Here is a 21,141-nt window from a genome sequence, read left to right on the forward strand (position 1 = left end):
TTTTATGGCTTAACATAACATGATTTAATAACTATAGCTAATTAAATAGAGCTCTATGATAACAACTAAAATAATACTTTCTACACAAAATATAATATCCTAGTTCCTCTTTGTGTAGTACTAGTGTTCTAGTCTCTTTTCCATTTTGTTTGCTGTATCAGTCTAGCTGGTGATCTGAAAATATAGAACAGTCTTCCAACTAAAATCTCTTCATCTTGGTGGTTCCCATCTTCCCTGACATAAAAGATGCCTTCACAAAGTTTCAATAAACCATCTGGATTAGGAATCTCATTGAATGTGATTCTACTAGGCAGTGCTGCAATGTAGGAATGCAGTGCTGCACTGATCACCAGCACCACAGTCACATAAAGTCCAATAATTCTACAAGGAAAGAAGTCACAGCAACTTTAAAATGAAACCATAGCTTAATATATAGCTCACCCCCTGCTTGCTATGGGGCTGAAAATTGGCCGGTTGATACTCTCACTGTAAATTGTCAGTACCACATCTGAGGAATCATTGGTGGACAAGGTCCACCACTCCTGGCTAATGTTGTCAGTGATGGTTCTGCTCTCTAAGGTGATATTTGCTGCCAGTCTACCACCCTCTAATAGTAGCCACACTCATAAAACATTGTAGTCACACTGGGATACTTACTATTAAGCTTAACAAAATCAACAGAAGGTCCATTGGCAGGAGCATAAATATGCCTGGGGTATAAGTCACGTAGAGTCCTGTGGTGTAATAGAATAATACAAGTAAGCCTTACAAAGTGAATAAAGTTATGGTGAACATTGTGAAAATTGCAAATTAGAACCTGGTGAAACTATATAATGGCTACATGGATATGGACAAAATTATAAAATTTCAGCACGAAACTCTTGGACATTAACAATGCTGCATGTTTATGCACTAATGTAACACTTTCACACCTCAGATCAAAGTAGCCATCCGGGCTACATTTCAGGCTATCAGCCTGATAAGTGTTATGTAATTATTAGCTGTAACACAGGGCATGAGGGCTTTGCCTAATATGTAATGTGAGACAGCCTAGTTTCTCTACTACTAAAATTTCTACGGAAGCTGAACACTTAGCACTTAGACACCTGTCCCACATTATTGTTTCTGCAACTGGTCTGTTAGTATACTCAATACTTCATGCACTAAACTTGTTAGTGAAGGCCACATTCTAAACTGCATGCATGCATGGGTTGACAAAAGGTTAACTAAACTGTTAATCTAGCCCATACAATTGGTTGCTATTATTTGCGCTAGTAATGTTTATGTGTGTGGTCTATGCGATATCCTGATTACTAGATAATATTATAATATTTGAGGGACGATATGTTTTTATAATTATTTATCCTTGATAGCAACTAGTTGCATGAGTGCAGCATCAACATAGCATTTATTTGTAACTCTATTTCATCATAGCACATGTAGCACTGCTGTGAATGGAGAGTTGGGAGTGCAGTTTATCACCACAATATATAAGGCTAAATGAAATTCAGGCTCTTGCTTGTCTTTACATATGTACAGTAGGTATGCGCAAGTCCTACCCCTAGCACTAGTTCTTTAATAATACTTGCAGTTAGGCAAGTACATTATACTCACCTGTGGTTTGAGGCACGTGACACTAATGCATGTCTTGCCTATTAGCAGGCTAATAGCCTGCTGCGCCAGTACGATTAATCACCTAACAGCCTTTTCATATGGTCACTTTAAACCACATTCAACCTGGGTTAGCATGTTATATGGGTTCCTTAACCCAGGTTGAACTTCCAAGTTCTAAAATGTCATAATTAGGTTTAACTCTACAATGCGGTAGGGTTGAACCATGTCGATAAGTGATGTACAACAACTCCAAGAAGACTTGCAATCCTTACAATTATGGGAAAGTACCTGGCTACTTAAATTTAGCATACCTAAGTGTCATGTCTTAAAAGTCACTAGAGCCACCAAACACAAGATAATATCTGACTACTACCTGCACAACACTCTGTTACAAATAGTTGAGAATTGTAAGTACCTGGGCGTTACTATACAATCAGATCTAAAGTGGTCCAAACATATACACAATATTATAGTTAATGCCAGCCGTACCTTGTCCTTCCTAAGAAGAAATCTTAAATTAAATAATCAACACCTTAAAGAGACTGCCTATTTTTCCTTAGCCTGACCACAATTAGAATATGCGAGTATTGTTTGGTCGCCATGGCAAAGAAGAGACATAGAGAAGTTAGAGAAGGAGCTGCAAGGTTGTTACAAACAATTTTTATTGTACTAGCAGTGTATCAAGTATGATTCATCAACTTGGGTGGCATCAACTAGAAACTCGTAGACATAACTTCCATTTGTGCTTCCTTTTTAAGATCATTCATAACTTGACATGTGTCCCACTCAGTGACATCATTTCATCTAATACCACAACAACAGCAGAATTCACCATAATAAGAAAATCTCACGCGAATAACATTTTAGCTCCATTTACAAGAACAGACACTTATCAGCACTCATTCGGACCTAATGCTTGTAACATCTGGAATAACTTACCTAATCACATCAAAGAAATTACCTCTATTGAACAATTTAAGAACAATAGTAATTGCATAAATGCTCCCCTCCGTGTAAGTTGACACAGTAATAATAAATAAATAAGTAAATAAACTCTCAGGTTTGCAAAGTAAAAGCAAGTTGCAGTTTTTGGTGAGTACATAAAGCGCTTGGAATACAATTATCACTCAGTGAATACCATCATGTGATGATTACTTGTGAACAGAAACTGGGTTGAAAGTGGGTTGAATGTGTGTGACTCAACCCGGGTTGAACCCACTTTGGGTGTCCATGTGAAAACAGTGAAAGCTGATAGCCTTTGCCACACTGGGTGATCAGTTACTCCAGCCAGTAAGATTTCAACCACTGGATTCATTTTGTAGGCATATCTGGTGACTTCACTGATGAGTGGCAACACTGAGGTAGCGTTGTTCCTATGTTTGTTGCTATGAACGAACATCCTGGAGATATACGGAGATAACAAATTCTCACAATCGATTGTCGCTACCATTTTAAGCAAGCTGACTCATGAGTGAAAGGCTACCAGTGAGTCTACTGTGCCAAACTATAGGTAAGTCATGTTGGATTGTTAGTATGTTGTGTAGTTCAGGTAAATTTATATAGACATATAATATGAACCATGGCTGGCTCACTTTGGTGTATTGCACTTATTCATCTCAAGGGTTTATCTTCCGATGACTTCGGAGTCAGGGTGTATATAATCGCAATACGCCTCATAGCCATGGGTTATATATTACAGATATATAGTTTTATTCCCAACAAGAGATTTATGCATTATGATGCACAGAACCTCATAATACAAGTACATGCATCTATAAATTGTTCTGTTTGTATGTATGTTGATGTAATATTGCTGTAACCATTGGTTATAAACGAAACAAGCATGTTCTGCTTAAAGTCATCCATTTACCCTTTCTACTTACACAAATCCAGAGCTCCTGTCAAGTATACTACTAAACTGTTCAGCATCAGACAATGTCAAATTCCACTCCACATGACCTGATACAGTTTCAGATGCTAAAATAGTGCTCTGTCGTAACACCCTAGAAAAAGACAACAGTTATCTCAAGGCATCAATTGAGCAATTACCTTGATACTTTCCACGAAAAGATCACTGGTATAGAATTGTTAGACGTGTTTATTGCTGTAACTCTAGAGTAAGGGCTGATGTCCCATAATGCTGTTGAATTCCTTTGAAATATGACTGTTGAGAAATCTACTCATCTAAAGTCTAGTTTCTGTGATGTACACATATATATATATATATATATATAATATCAGAATACTTACACAGAGCTCAAGACACATGGTAATGTGTCGTGCGTCCAAACTAAACCAGTGTACCATACTGCACATATACAGTGGAACGCCTCTTAACGATGCCCCTGAATACTGAACAACATCTTTAAAGGACATCCGTCCAGGTCCCCAATCAACTGTATTGGTCCCCAATCAACTATATTAGTAGCTTGTACATCCCTTAACTAAGGACACCTTTTTATAGAGGATATAGATGAATGGCATCCATCTTAGAGAGGCTCCACTGTATTGTCAGGAAGAAAATGCAATATTTGCACATGCATTCATAGCTCCATAGTCCTTTCTCTAAAACATTGCATTATAGCTGTCCACTAGGAAGGATAGGCCTCACAGCAAATTTAATTGGATTCACTGCAGCCATTCATGAGATATGTGCGGCCAAAGTTTCTTTTTTTTCTTTTTCTTAAGAGGTCTACGAGGACCTATCAAGCACTTTACAAAAATTGTTTTTAATGCAAACGCATAATTCAATTACCGTGAAATTTGGCATAGATAAAGGTGTATAAAGGTGAATTCATGTACTTAGGTTGAAATGAATCTGATAAATATCCATGGTGCTCATCACGTAAAAAAGATTATATTTTCATCATGGCTATAGGGTAAGCTGCATATGAGAATAACTTGAGTGCATTAGGGCTAGACGGTATTGAAATTTTACTAGTACGACAATATATCATAGGAAAATATTACTCATAATTTGACAGGTGCCCTGCCATCAAACTACACTTACCTATACAAGTGACAAAACTTGCAGCAGCATGAATGGATATGCAAAATAACATTTAATACTGTTCATTGAACTATGTATGGAGATACAGACATTCAATTTTGTTATATATTATACAAGTGAGGATGTGTTTTGTACACCCAAGCCCATGATATAAATCAGGCACCACAAGGCTTCTGTATAAATGTAGGAGGTTTATCTATTCTCATGAAAAAAGCCACAGACTAGCAATAGAAGTGCTTATACTCAGCTTTGAATCACCCACGTATAATGCTACAATGTCTACTGTAGAAATATTCTTCCACAATAAAACACTAAGTTCTTTATTACATTTACAAATCTGTTATATTTGCATGAATGCTATATTAGAGTGTACTTGACCACGCTATAAGAGAATAGATGACTGCTCTATTAGAGTATTTTGATCTTTAAAATTTCCAAGAGGATTAATATTAGTCTCACGTGGCCAGACCGCTTTTTATCTTTTTCATTTGGTTGGGGAAAAGGTCTGGTCTGGTTCGAATACCCGTACTTGATCTCAAAATCCCGGTTGTGGTCAGGATTTATTCTATGCGCACTTATTACAACTAATGTAAACATTACAAAACCGTAGCTTGCCTGTTCATCATTGAATGGTCAGAATCCAATCTTTACAATTGCCCAGTCAATGGCAGACTTAATGTCCATTCAAGCATACTTCGAGAATGCATTAAGATGTGCGCATAGAATAAATCCCGACCACAATCAGGATTTTGAGAACAAGTGGGGGTACTCGAACCGGACCAGACCCATTTTTGCCAACCAAATGGAAAAGGAAAAAAATAGCAGTCTGGCCATGTGAGTCTAGATTAATATACCATCTGTATATCCTTCCCTGAATCTGAATCCTTCCCTTTCCTGGTCAGTGGTGTGATGTCTCACCATGTTTACAGTAATTTACTTTATGATAACTATGGAGAACACCATGGTAATTACAATAGCGTGATAATATCATTTCCAACAATTTTGACAATACTGGTATCGTTTCATCAGCATATCATGGTTTGATGATACAACTGAAACACTGCCCACCCCTAGTGTACATAGGCTAGCCATCGTAGCAGTGTTTTTTGATGGCTTGAAAAACAAATGAATCATTTAAACCAAACAACTGTAAAATCTCAGAAGTCGAGGTGCTCTAAAAAACAGTCACAACAGGATAAAAAGGTGCAGGAGAATTGTCAAACCAGGGACATCTATACTGAACACCAAATCCTTAACCACTGAACCGCTGCTATCACAGTTGTTCACCTCAATTAATTTCTACTGTATAAATGTAACTTCTAGCTTAAATCTACCACGGATTTTTCTAGAAAATTCTATTTCATTCTATTAGAAACATTTGTTCTATTAGAGTATTACAATACTTTTATCCAAAATGCAGCCTTCCAATAATAAGCTAGTATGCATGAAAAGATGTGATATCAAAGGTGGTGGCCAATTCATACTATTATAATGGAAGGTCAAAGGCCACACCCTTTTCATAGTTTAGCTGCTTTTCATAATTGTCATCTTTTATTGTTCAACAGGTAAGAAGAAGAACTACATATTAAGCCATTTGTTGACACTGTCTTTAATATCACATCTTTTTCATACCATGTAGCTTATTTTTAGAAGGCTGCACCCTTTTTCACAGCTTGGAGATATCATTACTTTCTGGCTTTTGTTTATTTTTTCATAGGTAAGCAGAAGAACAAGATTTAAGTGACATTTGCACCTTCTTGAAATGAAATTTTGTATCATTTTGCTAATTTGTTGTTGAATACTACATGACTACTCTATTTAGGGATCTCGAAATGTGTTTGTTACATGTTGCATGCTTAGTTTTCACGTTATAATTTATTATAGCGCATTATCTTCCAATTTGTGAACAGATTGGTAGAAGCGGTGAAAAGTTACAAGCGATTTTCAAAATTTGCAAGTGCAATTTAATGTCATGCCCTGCAGAGGAAACTGCTGACAGATGCAACTTAATAATTGGTATGCAGATAGGCTAACCATCATAGCATGGACCTCAAAAATACTGAGAGTATTAGCTAAGGAGATATAAAGCAATAACCAAACATGTAATCACAAGATACTAATAGAACAGTCACTGAGAAGTAAAAAAAGTTGTGCAGGAAAATGTTGAAAACAATTTGTTCAAGGTTCAACCATGCAGGAACCTCCATACCTATACACCCTAACCTTTACCACTCTGCCAGTTGCTCACCTCTACCTTATAAATGAAAGTTCTATAGTTGGTTCGCATCACCTTAGCCCTCGTTTCTTGTTAATAACTCTTGTTACATGGGCCAGCTGCACAAATATTTGGTAGCACTGCGAAGCCCTTTAAATGCTGGAACTATGAATCAAAAAAAGTGCTTTGATACAGGCAAGTACATATGGGTTATGAGGCTTTAAAAATATCCCATACATTTAGTATGGACAATTCAGGCACGCAAACATGTTTACAACATGAAAACATGTTTGTTCCAGTGCAAAACCATTGGGAGTGAATACTTGTTCACCTCTTTGATGTCACTATATTTGGCAGAGGCTCAGGTGAATGTATACCAACTATAGTTTACTACACCAGAATATAATTTTGTATGTCTATCCATGGAAATTCTGGATTGTTCTATGTGTGTAGTATTGTGAGTTCTACATATCTGAGTAATATTAATAAATAGCTAGTCAAATAAAAATAGGCTATACCATACAAAGTATTGCAAACATACATGAAGTTATGTGATTGAGATACTCTAATAGAGCAGTTGGCCTCACTGCAATTCATTGTTATGCCTATCGGTTAAACCATTTATGCAGAGTAGTTCAGCAATTTTTCAGATAACTATATCATGGTATTAACCTTCAGTAATGTAATAGAAATCATCAATGTACTGTATAACAAATTGAAGTACTTTTCACAAATGTGTGTACTCACATCGATTGCACTTAATCCCAAACTGTCATAGTCTGGTTGGGAGATCATGTGAATGGAATCATTTTCAGCATTCATTGTCAATATTGGCTGCATTGTAGATACTGATCAGCTTATAAATCTTATTGCATACAACTCTATTACCTCAAAAGAGCCAACACCTAGCTGAATGGACACCTCAATTGGTGGGTTTCTTTTATTGGTAGCATTCTGTACAGCTATCGCAATCAGTGGTCCCCAGATCAACAGGATGAATAGAACTAGCAGCCCTCCACCAAGTAGTAACTTACTAGCAAGTCCTTCTAGTTGGCCCAAGACACGAGGGTTATTCTGTGCAAGCAAACCAAACACAGTATATATGGGGCAGGACATGGACATGATTATTTATGTACATACCTTCTCCTGTTTACGCAAGTTCTTGATGATATACAGCTGTGCCCATATCTCCTGTACCTTTAGCCAGTGGAAGAGTTTCAGCGACGTGTCTGTGAACATCCAATCCATTACCTCCTTCAGATCTGGCAGTATTGGAATGAGTCTGTAACTGTGGTGCGCATGGAAATGACATGAACACTATACCTTATAATGCAGACAGAAACACTATGTACACACACTGCACTAGAAACATATGCACACATACAGGCAGACGTAACATACCCTTGAAAGGTTAAACTAGCAAACAAATTATAATGTTTACTAATGAAGTAGCCGAGCACTCTCTTTGGAAAACCAGACACACACTGTTGAGCTGAGAAGATGAAATACTGAGACTTGAAGAAGTAAAGTGCTTGAGCAAACTGATTGTGTGTGAAGAACCTAACACACAATACATAAGCATTTGTGACTGGATACGTGACCGGATTTGTGATAAGGTACTTTCGCACATTTTACATGTCAGCAAACAAAAGAATGTAATACTTGACTTCTTACATTGATTAACTTGCTCTTAGTTTCAAAATGCAGTCAGATACTTTACCTACACTCATGGAAAGTTTCAGGAAATTATATGCAATGATATAAACGTTATGAAGCTTCAAAGTCCATGCAATGGGTCAAATTTTGTGTGTGAAAAAGTAACCTTTTTTGCAAATTCGGTGATATATACAAAAGGGTATCCCTTTATGCCACAAATATGCTATTACACTAATGATTTCCATCATCTGCTGGTTGTGCTTTCTGTAGTCAAGTACTTGTGGCTAGTATATAAATCCACAGCTGCTAATCTGCTGCCCTGAAACTTTACTAAAATAACTCTTATGGGTTCACCCAAACAGTAACAATTTTCTTCTAGGAGGATTGTCACAATTGCTCTCAGGAGGCACTGGCCTCAAAAAGAAGTAAAATCCATGTAAAAAACACAGCCAAGCTGCAAATGGCTGGGAGAAAAATGTTGTGAATTCAAAGGTGGCTGCCATTAAATGACTACAATACGTATAACAGGAGTGATTCGCGGAAGAAAACATTCACAAATGATCTACTATTTCCTCATTCGCAAGAAAACGTTTGCGATTTATTGCATAAAGTAATTTGATAATTGGGCGCATGCCTACAACGGATTAATCATGGATAGAGAACGCTCGACTCTGACATGTTGCATACTACGCATACTAGTAGCCATGCATGACCGCTGCTTCACTGGAGAAGTAGGCATTCATGATAATGAATGGAGACGATAGGCACACCTAGTCTTGGGGGCAGCACTAAAACTGAGGCTAAGGCATGCCATTCTGGCACAGTGAATCACTGAGCTGCAATTATATTTGCACCATTTCTCTTGCATTAGTAGCACAGATTTTTTTCACTGTCACTGAAATTTGCTTCTCTGTTTGAATGGTCTTACCGTCACGCATATATAGCCGTTTAGCGATTAGCAAGGCGAGTAGCTACCCGTTTATGCACTCGTTATATGAATGCTGCATCAACTGATCCATTTAAAAGTTTTTAATTTGTAGGAAAATTTTTGCAAGAAAATATTCGCGAATGCATCTGGAATTCGCGGATGTTTTTTTTTTCAGCAAATCGTTCCCGTTATATGGTATATAGTAGTAATGATAATAATGGTATAATTTCCAGCCATTTCATGGCCACTACCTTTGATTTCACAACCTTTTCCACCCAGGCTTTTGAAGGCTGCACCTTCTATGGATTAATAATAAAGTGCACTGAAATAACCTGCTAAAGTATCCAAGTGGTGTAATTGCAGTACAATAGAAGTCAATGTACAGTGTTGAAAATTTCATAAACTTGGCAGTCTATAATTGACTGAATACTTCAAACAGCTTATCTAAATATTACAATATGCAAAAGGGGCACCTTTTGTTCACAAATGTTACTGATATACTCACTTATCAGTTATTGCAGGCAAAGGAAGGATGAAGAACAACCAGATATGCCACACGACGAGTTGGAACAAAAAGAAAATCAACTTTGCTATCACAGATTTTCGCAAGTAGATAGCCCTATAAATAATTATACTGAAACTTTGAACTACCAATGTATAATATGCTAACCTGTCAATCACCATTAACATGAAGTGAGCAAATAACATGACCACAAAAGGCCAGGGAATGTCATTGTCTTGAATGTAAGTGGCAACTGTGTTAATTCCCTTAACACCTTCATGGCTGCCCAACTACATATGTAGGATAGAAAACAATACACTGTGCACACCTGATATACTGTATGAGTATACATATATATATATATATATATATGTACAACTCTGCGTGGGCAGTTCAAAGGCACCGCCAGTGCCATAATTTGTATATTGCACTGCTGCAGACCGCAGCGAGTGCATTATAACTTATAACGCACTGGTTGCGGTTTTGTAGACCACAACGAGTGCATTATAAGTTATAATGCACCGACCGCAGTGCAATATACAGATATTGCACTGGCTGCGGTTTTGTGCAGCATAGCACAAGTGCCGGTGGCGAAGACCACTACGACACCTCACCTAATAGGTGGAAAGACACTACACAGATCACTCGAATTCTTTTATAGCCTGACATGTAAAGGTCAATTGTGGGCCATAACGTCACCAATATGTATAATGTTTACAAGCAGCCAATGGCAATCGAAAAAGCCAACGCGGGTGGCCACAACTCTAGCCTACATATATATATAAACGTACTTATACACCTTACTAGTCTGGTGCCATCTTAGCCCAGATTAAACTGTAGTCCACTTCGACAATGACTCAATAAAACAAATATATTCTAAATAATACTAACCTTTACGTTCGATTGTGGTAACCAGTTTTGTCATGCCACCAGATTCGAGTTTAGCCAGTGTGAATAGTAAGAATTAGACTAGTATCGTTTAGTAATTAGGTTTTGTTTACTTAAACCGTCTATTTAGCTGCTTTTTGTCGCTCGAGAGAATCACTATGGCGATTAGTCTGGTGCTTAGTCTATATGGTACGCTGGCATGCTGAACACTACATGATGAGAGTGGAACAGCGAATGCAGGTTAGTGATATAACCCATAGCGTACTAGCTTTCAATATCTCAGGTGGCTGTAGTACTGCAGGGGGAACGTCATCGCAACGTCAGGCTTGGTTACCCACAATCGATGTTAGAAACCTGGCCTTTATAAGTGTTACAGCTGTCTTGTGAGACTCTCCCCACCTATTAGGTGAACGGTACATAACAGTTATACAACGTGCATTCGTGCTCTGCCTGTATAAACGCACTTGCCTTCGGGCCTGACAGCCCTCAGGCTTGTGCGTTTATATCAGGCAGAGCACTCGTGGCCGTTGTATAACTATATAATATATCAATCATACAGTACTATATATAGTACTGTATATTAGGGATCATGGAGGTTTGGGTTTTTCTGGCCAAAAATATCACCCAAAAACCAGCTTCACAATACTGTCCTGGTGCCTTGGCAGTATTGGTTAGGCATAACCAAGCCCAAAATTACCTTCAATACGACCATAAATGCTTCCAATAGATTGCTAAAAATTAATAAAAATATTCAATGAAATTTTCTGCTGACTGACTAATTGCCTGCCTGATGCATTCAGACAAGCATAACTAGATAACGGGTAAGGCGATGGGCTTGATTTTTTTTTACTGTTCAACGTTGCTTCGTTCCAAGATGTGCCTTTTAGCATACCACAGGAGGTAGAATGCACATATCATGAACTTACTTTTGTCCTCCTTTGTGTCCCATTTCTTTTTGCTGACAGCCAAAGGTGTTGATTCGTGGTAGCGTGACGGCTTCCTTAATGTATTTTACGAGGTGACTGGATTGATTGCAGAGGTACTTCTCCTACTGTGTTCTTTGTTTGTAGCACTGTGAAACGGGCTGAACATAGCTGAAAGTTAAGCGTAATGGCCACTTTCAGTCAGTAATTGATAGTAGGGGTACACAAAATTGTCCATATTTTTGTGGTGACTGGATTGATTGCAAGAGGAGCTGCTCTTACCTGTTCTTCGTTTGTAATGCTGGGTAATGGCTGAAAGCGAAGCATATTAGCCACTTCACTTTCAAGTCAGTAATTGGTATTTGGGGCACGCGCTCAGTTAAAACATTACCTCTAGCATCATCCTTTCTTTTGATGCGGTATGAATAGGTTCACAGCCATAATAATGTTACAAAAAAGAATTAACAAACAAGTATAGGGTAAAATTAAGAATTTCAAGTTCGATTAGGGATCATAGAAAAAAGTAGGGAAACAAGGGAGGCCACCTACACCTGCAGATATACTAGCAGAAATGTAATCCCTATGTTATACTTATATATGCAAGTACAAGGGAAAATCAAGAATTTTCAGTCTGACTAGGGATCATATATAGCCAAGGGAGGTCACCTACACCTGCAGATATACTAGTGGGATTAAATGTCCACTAGTATATATGCAGGTTTAGGCGGCCTCACTTGTTTCACTACTTTTTATGGCTATGATCCCTAATGACTGAAAATTCCTAATTTTCCTTCTACTTGTTGTTTACTTTATTATGACCAATGAACCCATGCATACTACATCAAAAGGAAGAATGATGTCAGACATACCATTAAAATAATTTTGCTTGTCCCGACTATCAAGTATTACTGAAAGCGGAGTGCCATTACACTTCATTTTCAGCTTTGTTCAGCTTGTTACACTGCATTACAAATGAAGAACACTGCATTAAAAATAAAGAACACTGCATGAAGAACCTCTGCAATCAATCCAGTCACAGCGAAAAACTCAGATGATCCCCAGGGAAGCCATTATGCTGCGCTACCCCATGAATTGATACCTTGTACAGTCAGCAAAGATAAATGGGACACAAAGGAGGACACAGGTAAGTCCATGAAGCATGCATTGTATGTACCGCAGTATGCCAGTCAGACTGACTAATAGTGAAAATATTAGGTCCACAGCCTTTGTGGTTGTTGAGTTATGCTTGTCTGAAGGCATCAGGCAAGCAGGCAGGCAGTTAGTCAGTCAGTCAGTAGAAAATTCTGCTAAAAAATTTAAGTTTCGTAGAAACTTATCAGAAGCATTTTTGGCCACTCTGTGCAGACACTTTTTGGCTTGCTAATGCCTCACCAATACTGCCAAGGTGCCATGAAGGTATTGTGAGGCTGGCTTTAGGGTGATATGTTTGACCAGAAAAGCTCAAACCTTCATAATCAATATACAGTACTATATTGATATGTATACTCCCTGCTTCACAGGCTTACTGTTAGCCTCCTTGCAGGTCCCCAGAGGGATAGTAGATTATGCACAAGACAACATTATGCTATAATACTATATACACACGCACATACCCCAAAGGCTGAGAAGCCTATGACAATGATGATAAAAGCAATAGCATCCATCAAGAAGGAGATGGTATAGTAGTCACGAGCTCCCAGGCTAATGTCTTGATTGATAATTTGAAGAAAGAAGAACTTCACATTAGCAACATCACATTCCTGTAATAACAACAATGTCATCATTATGATATAATGTTGCATCATAATGACATCATGTTGCTCACATGATATAGGATAATACACCAGGTTCATTATCTTCCACATCACTTTCACTAACTGATCTTGAGTAGGGTTGAGTGTTACTGCAACAGTGATCATAATGTAAATTTTGCACAAGAAAAGCTGTTTAAATAGTGCATAGATGTATGCACATTATTATCATTCAACTTGTATATAAACCTCATGAGTTATTGGAACCTTATGTAATGCTATTTTACTACATTCCTGAAGCAAAAATGATGCTCTTTAATTTGTAAATAGTATACCATGAAATCTACAGCCAAGCTGTGAAAAAAGGGTGTGCCCCTTTCCAGGGTAAAAAAATTGTGAAATCAAAGATGGTGGCCATGAAATAGCTGCAATGATGTTAATCATGTCAATATGGCATTAGCAGCATTGTTGTCATTTTTAACTGCCACCTTTGATTTCAACATTTTCATCCTGGATAATTTTGCTGAAAATTGCTATGTAGCCTGCCCAGCAACTCCACTGTAAAATAGTTTTAATTATGTAGGAAAAAGCAGCACAGAGCTATGTACTGTACGTGTGAAAAATCACATTTTCATTTTCCTGGTGGGCCACATCTTTTTCACAGCTTGGCTGTTGTAGCATAGATGCCTTCTGTTTGTATGTGAAAATCCAGCTTGCTTTTAACCATCTATTTTTTCCTTTTCTCCAGGATCAACAGAAAGAGAAACAGCATCTATACTAGGACCATATGTGTTTTCATTATCTGTTTATTGTTGACAACTGTGATCAAGAGTTCATAATATATATACTGAAGAGAGTATCCTACTCTTATATACCCCCGTAGAAGGGCGTATCGTGAAGTTATGACGTAAAGCTTCTGAGTTTGCCCATTCTTCTTGGTATAATAAATGATGTCATTAGTTGAACATGATATCGACTGAACGCGTACCTAACAACATCACTAGCAACCAAGCTAACTCCATCTCTAAGCGTTTCTCACTGAACTACAATCATTCCTTCATGGGTTAAGACCGCTTTGTAGGCAATTCTTGCTAGGGCATTCGCGGATACGGCTATCCTGAGCATCACGAGTGTGAAATGGTGCTAACGATTCTTGCACATTTATGGCTGCTCATACGTCACAAATCACAACATCTTGTCATCACATCATAACTTCACGATACGCTCTTCTACAGGGATATTTGAGAGTAGGATACACTCCTCAGTATATTATGAACTCTTGCTGTGATTATGTAAATCAACTGTGATATTATATTCCAAATGCTTTATTAGGGTGACCAGACTATCAAAGTATCTCAAACACGTACTTTCTATACATGTTTGTTTTATGACTAAATGTTTTAAACCAATTTCTTCTAAACTACCATAATGCTCTTCCACCATTTTTTAGCTTGTATTCATCTCTATCCATGAATGTAGCATAGGTATTGACATTCAATTTTAAGCCTTCTTTACATGTGCTAATTTCAGAGCAATCAGGTGACACCTTTGTGTTCATGAGAGTCTATGTAAAGTGTGCAAAAAGAAGAGAAAACAAATGAAATTGGTTGTTCATATCTCAGGAATGGCTGTAATATATACGTAAATAAATATATTGGTGTGGTGCACCAGCTTCTTAGGCTGCACAACATATAGTAGCTACTGTGTGTCTTGATTCAAAATGTAAAAGTGGTCTCAACATTGCTATCACATGTTACAAACAGTATAATGGTATATTGCCCAACACTAACTTTGAAGCTTCAGTCTCCAAGCTCTGCTGTATGCTGGTGTTCTTGTCATCTAGTTTCTTGTCATCCTTTGTATTGCTATTGTCTGACAATGAAGCTAATATCTGGTTCCTTGATCGAAATATCAGCTGAACTAAAAATCAATGAAGCAACATGCTAAGTATAGTGTGATTTATGCTTGTGTGCACCTGTGTGTATGGGTGCATTTACCATTTGAGGGTAGTCACTCAGGACTGGTCACAATGAGTGTAATAACTATCATGCACAGACACTACATGTCAGCAGTGGTGAATGTACTTTTGTATAAAGATTATGATTCCCTACATTCACAGGTTTTAAGGTTCTTACAGATCCCGTATGGAATAACACTTCCAGTGTGGAAATTTTCACAGGTGGTTTGCTAATGTTTGGGTGAATCATGTATCAATTATATACACACAAAGTATAACTTGATGTGCATTGGGGGGTGAGTATAGGATTTCACAAGAAAGGTGCTAATTTCTTTATAGTACCACATAGTTCAAAATACGTACAAAAGTAGTAGAGATTCAGTGGTCAAGTTTGTGTCATGGAATCTGTAGCCTGCAGTTTAATTTCTTATGTGAAAATGATAAGATGTGTTTATGGAGCCTGCAGAAGCCCTGAAAGCAAGTACTATTTTAGAATACCAGTGTGACATCTATAACTTAACCTCTCTTTGTAACTTCTGCACCTGTTATTTCATGCTGTCTCAATCATCCACGGTGTCAATTGGAATTCACACATGCATAATCTGCAGGTGTAGGTGACCTCCCTTAATTCCCTATTTCTTTTCTATGATCCCTAATCAAAATGCAAGCCTGATTTTTTAGAGGTAGCACAGTATCATAATCTTTTATACACTTAGCAACAATCAGAGCAAAAACCAGTGTAAAATAAAACCAAATATGTAACTCAAATACTGTGAATTTTAGCATACAATAATGTGAATTGACATACCAAGTTTGGTTCAAATATGATAAATATTAATGGATTGATGTACAATTATTTGTGTAAAATTTCTTCACGCCTGCAAGGTAAACCGCCTTTGGGAATAACTTGACAATCAGTCTGTGTATAGATTAACAGCCATCATAACTCAAAACGTTTATAGCTGAAAGGAAATTGTAGTAACAACTACAGTAAAAACCCAACTTGGCAAAGTACTCTAATAGAACAGTCACCTAGTGGCAAAAAATGTTGTACAGATTTCAACCTAATTACCTCTACACCCACTGAACTGCTGTTGTCAGCTACTCAGATAACTTAATTTCAATCTTATTAATGACTTAAATATTAAAAGTTTATAATTTCATAAATCAACCAATGGAAAATCAAATAATTGCTCTCATGAATATTCTATCAGAAATTCTATCAGTAATGGCACTACAGAATCTCACTGCGCTTGGAAAAAGCAGCACTACTGCTAATACTGTTTAAAACCCTGCTAAGGCTACTCAGTACTTGATCTAGAATATTACAACAGATGGTCAAATAAAATCAAAGGTGGTGACCAAGAATGGCTACATCGATGTTAAATAAAGCCAATTGGTGCATTATTAAATTTGATTGGTTTAACATCATCGTAGCCAGTCATCTCATGGCCAGCACCTTTGATTTCACTACTTTTTTACCCAGAGTTTTGAAAGCTACACCTTTTTTTACAACTTAACTGTTTCTGCCAGCCACAGGCAGGTGGCTCAAGACTAGCATTAGTTTTAATGAATATTCTATAAACATAAATATTGACTGCATTTGCACTTTGTAGATACAAACAAAAATCTATTATGGTCTGACACTTATGTTATTGACATGGACATTGACGAATGTCACAGCAAATTGTACAATTGCAGTACCAAAGTCAGTGCCATCACATGAAAATGACCCAATTATATTAGTTAAATCAGGAAAGCTTTGTTGATTATGTATGCGCAAAATTATTGTAACTATCTTAGCACTTACTCAATGACATCTATGCACACATGATTATAACAGTAACCACAACTCACTAGCACTAGTGCCGTAAGCTCCAGTAAAGGGGAGGATATCAAGGTAGCCCTTACTAGCAACCTTCCACTGACCAGTATCCTAACAAGTTATACTAGTAGTAACAAACAGGAATAACAAGATACAAGTCCTTACAATCAGCAAGCTTCGATGAAAGAATAGCGAGATCAATAACAGTAAGTCCCACACATCATTACCAAGAAATCCATTCCTTTTCTCCACCCCAAGTATGTAGGGCCAGTAGAGGATTTTGTTTTCATTCATTGGCCACTTAATGTCATGAAATTGGAACGCATACTTCACTAGTATTACAAACATTGTATAAAACATCAAGGTGAGCAAAAATCTTCTGGTTGGCTATGGGACAGACAGTAATCCCCATAGAAACATCAAGGCAGCATAGATCAGTGATAACACACTACCATTAACTATTACATTCATTACAATGAAGAAATAGCAGATATATTCAGTATTAGCCACTGCAGCGTAATATAATGCTATGATAAACTGCACAGGACGATCAACAACTCTTTTCCATATTTCAGCAACATCCTCACGACTAAAGAGCACACCATCCTCCTCTGTTTGTATCAGATCGTCTTCAATACGTGTGGTAATGGACAACTTCTTTTCTTTGTTTTTACTGTTAGAACTGTTACAGGAGGTTCTCTTTGATTCTTTAACAGCTTCAAGAGTAATCTCTGCTGTTGCAACGGGTGCTGCTACTCCTTGCTGAGGTTGAGAAATATCAGGACTAGGCATTAGTCTTTCAGCTTGCTTCCTTCGTTCCTTTCTTTTCTTCAACAAATAACGATAGTACAAGCTTCTGTTTCTCAGCCAGCCAATAACCAACACTAAACCGCTGTCAATAAATGAGAAGCTATTTCCAATAAGTTTCCAAATGCCTTGAAATGGTGATTTCTTCTCTTCATCCTTGATGTCCTCTGAATTTCCTACTGGGCTGAGTTTAGATTTTGCAATTTCACTCTGTTTGTGTACATCCTCATGCGCATCCATGTTACTGTGGGCATCTATATCTTGGTGCATATCTGTGTCACCAAAAGGAAAATCCCTGTCATGTCCAATAGTTGGCGATACTACACTGATTTGAGGGTGTAATTCAATCAGATTCTCATCATTGAACTCAATGTGATCAGGTAGCTGTACTCCTGCTCTAAGGTAGTGCTCAACCACTAAGGTGTTGTATTTGGATTGTACTTCTAGTAGTCTTGTCTTGATGTTCTCTTTAATTATTTTCTCTCTTATTCTCGTCTTCTCAAGTTCTTCATTAATTTTCTCCAGCAAGTCACTGGTAGCATGTTCAGCCTCTTTCAACTTTTCTTTGGACAAGAATTCAAAATGAGCTCTTGCACTCTCAAACTGATTTGTTGAGAAGATCATAATTTGTACAGTGACAATGACGAAGGCAAACGTGTCCAGCCATATCCCAACATGGTTAGGCAGTTCACTACACACAGGTTTATTTGCAGTTTTGTTAAACACAGGTGGGGGATTGTAGTATGACTTCGCCTCACACTGAGCATTAAACAACCTCACTACAATACAGTAATTATCTATGTCATCCTCAAAATACACACAAGTGTAGAGTTGTAGTGATATCTTAACCAATAGCACAAACCAGACCACAGTCAGCAGGAGGAACCACCACTTTCTCAACTGGGCTTTGGAGTAACATAATATCAGTCCCTGCCATAACAGAGCAAATGAGGCAAACAGGTACAACAGGCTTAGGAGGCTTTCTTGAATTGTACCAACTACAAACATAACAAATAAGGTCACCCAAAAATGTGTTTGTAAACAATTTTTTTAACATTATCAGTTAACTCATTTGAGGTAGAAAAGGAAACATAATTAGTGAGAAAGCTAGCAGGAGTATCAACCTCTTCTACTTGAATTTTCTTGAAGTTACACAGTTGGGCACTGACCACAACATAAATCAACAGATCAGCCCACAGCCAGTCCTTGTTTAGTATAAGGTATTCATTGTTAGCAGTGGGTAACCATAGCCATCTCTTAAGTCCCACTGGTTCTATATCATTCCAAGGTAATGTCTTTTTACCAACCTGGTCATCAATACAGGCTCCGGGTGAAACATTCACCAACATAGCGTACTGTAGTAGCAGTAGACATCCGTGTACAAACATATAAAGCACCCATACTACTTTTAACTTGGTGTGTGATGTCAGCAGAAACACTCCCAGCACTATGACATAAAACACACCAAATATGTCTGTCCTGACAGCTGCTATGGCTATCACACACCAGCAGATCTCCAGTCCGTAGAAGTCAAAGACATGATTTATCAAGTAGCCAATACCACTGATAACAGATCTGTCAGCTTCTTCAGAAGTTATACCCCAAAACAATGCTCTCTTGTCTTCCACAGGGATCTCATTGTCTCCTAGACATCTTCCCTGTCTCCTAGCAACAGTGTAATAGAGTGCTAACAGTAGTAACACAATGATGTCATATTTGATGTAGTCATTAAAACTTTCTACTTTCTGGAAGCCCAGCCAGCCAGGATCATCATGGTCATAACTGTAGGGGTAGATCTTGCCTTTTGGTTTACTAGCATTCATGGTGTTGTTCTGAACAAAAATAAACAGCATGTAATAATAAACTACGTTCCACAAAAGGAAGAAATGTTTCATGAATTTAATGAAAAGAGCACTGTACCTTCTTCAACCATTTTACATTGGCCAAGTGTAAATTCATCAATCCTTCCGAACCAAAACCTTTAAATAGTGGGCAAAAAAATTCATTTCAAAAGGACAAAAATAAATTTTAAATATGAAAGTACATCATGCATGGACTCCCTCAGTCTGCTGATTATGGATAGAAATTTTTGTCCTGTATGCACTACACAAAGTATTGAGAGTTTCTGCTTTGCATTTTGAAATACAAAAGATGCATTTTTAAATTTATTGTCCCCCAGGTTTTAATAATACATTACGTAGCAGATCAATTGGTACACTTACTGAGCAATTAGAAAATGTGAATTCATCCACTAATGCTATTTGGTAGAACATCTTCAACAGAACAAGGCTACTGATGAGTGTGGTTAATATGAAGTACATGACGGAGTTAACTTCTATCGGTATAGCAACCACAAGGATGGCCAAGATCAGGAAATGTGTGGCAGGATGGCCAAGATCAGGAAATGTGTGGCACTAATCTCATCAAGAATTGCTGCAAATAACACAAATATTATGGCCTTGGGCAGATAGATCTCCAACAGTCGCCAGAATATTTCAACAATGAAATTAACTGTATTTTTGGCCAAGTTCCAGTATTTTTCCATCACCTCTTGAATATACTTATGTCTTTCTTCCTCGACTGAAATGTTTGGTTGATCAATAGTATCTATATCAATGTTAACATCCTTCCCTTCTCGTACTTTCATTTCTTCCTTGTTTACTTCTAGAGGCGAATCTCCTGTCTGCACAAAACTCAGCTGTCTATGTTGGGCAGCTCCTGATCGACGAAGTTGTTCCCTCATTTATTCCTCACTACTGATATGAGGACTAAAATATTTCAGCTGTAATGCCATCACTGCCACAAACACTGCTGGAGGAACAATGATTGCTAACAAATCTCTCACTCTTTGTAAATTGTCAATGGATATTTCATAATTAATCAGCCCAATACTCTTAAGGCTAAGGTAAATAGAGTAATGGAAATGGCTTTGCATGTGTATGCATACATTTATCAAGAAATCTGTAAACATATTAATGTATAAGGTTGAACCCTATTTAAGTTACTGAATGATCTGGCCAAATTTTTATACGCGACCCCCCTGAGGAGTTAGGATAACACTGAAC

The 21,141-nt window shown here is 37.6% G+C and overlaps 1 protein-coding gene across 1 annotated transcript; it reads right to left on the reverse strand.

Annotated features, from left to right (window-relative positions):
* Positions 1–128: 128 nt before the first annotated feature.
* LOC136263798 (piezo-type mechanosensitive ion channel component 1-like) lies at positions 129–20,819 on the reverse strand. Its single transcript, XM_066058423.1, has 19 exons — positions 20,625–20,819; positions 19,132–19,908; positions 19,072–19,074; positions 17,735–19,006; positions 17,302–17,380; positions 15,278–15,407; positions 13,579–13,639; positions 13,350–13,496; positions 10,094–10,215; positions 8,241–8,399; positions 7,980–8,127; positions 7,728–7,913; positions 7,587–7,673; positions 7,512–7,542; positions 3,664–3,778; positions 3,498–3,617; positions 658–734; positions 442–607; positions 129–381 (listed from the first exon to the last, which is right to left on the reverse strand). Exons 1-19 carry the CDS (start codon positions 20,817–20,819, stop codon positions 129–131), a joined length of 4,128 nt encoding a protein of 1,375 aa, XP_065914495.1.
* Positions 20,820–21,141: the final 322 nt, after the last annotated feature.

This window comes from Dysidea avara, chromosome 8, assembly GCF_963678975.1.
Source record: "Dysidea avara chromosome 8, odDysAvar1.4, whole genome shotgun sequence".
NCBI lineage: Eukaryota > Metazoa > Porifera > Demospongiae > Dictyoceratida > Dysideidae > Dysidea > Dysidea avara.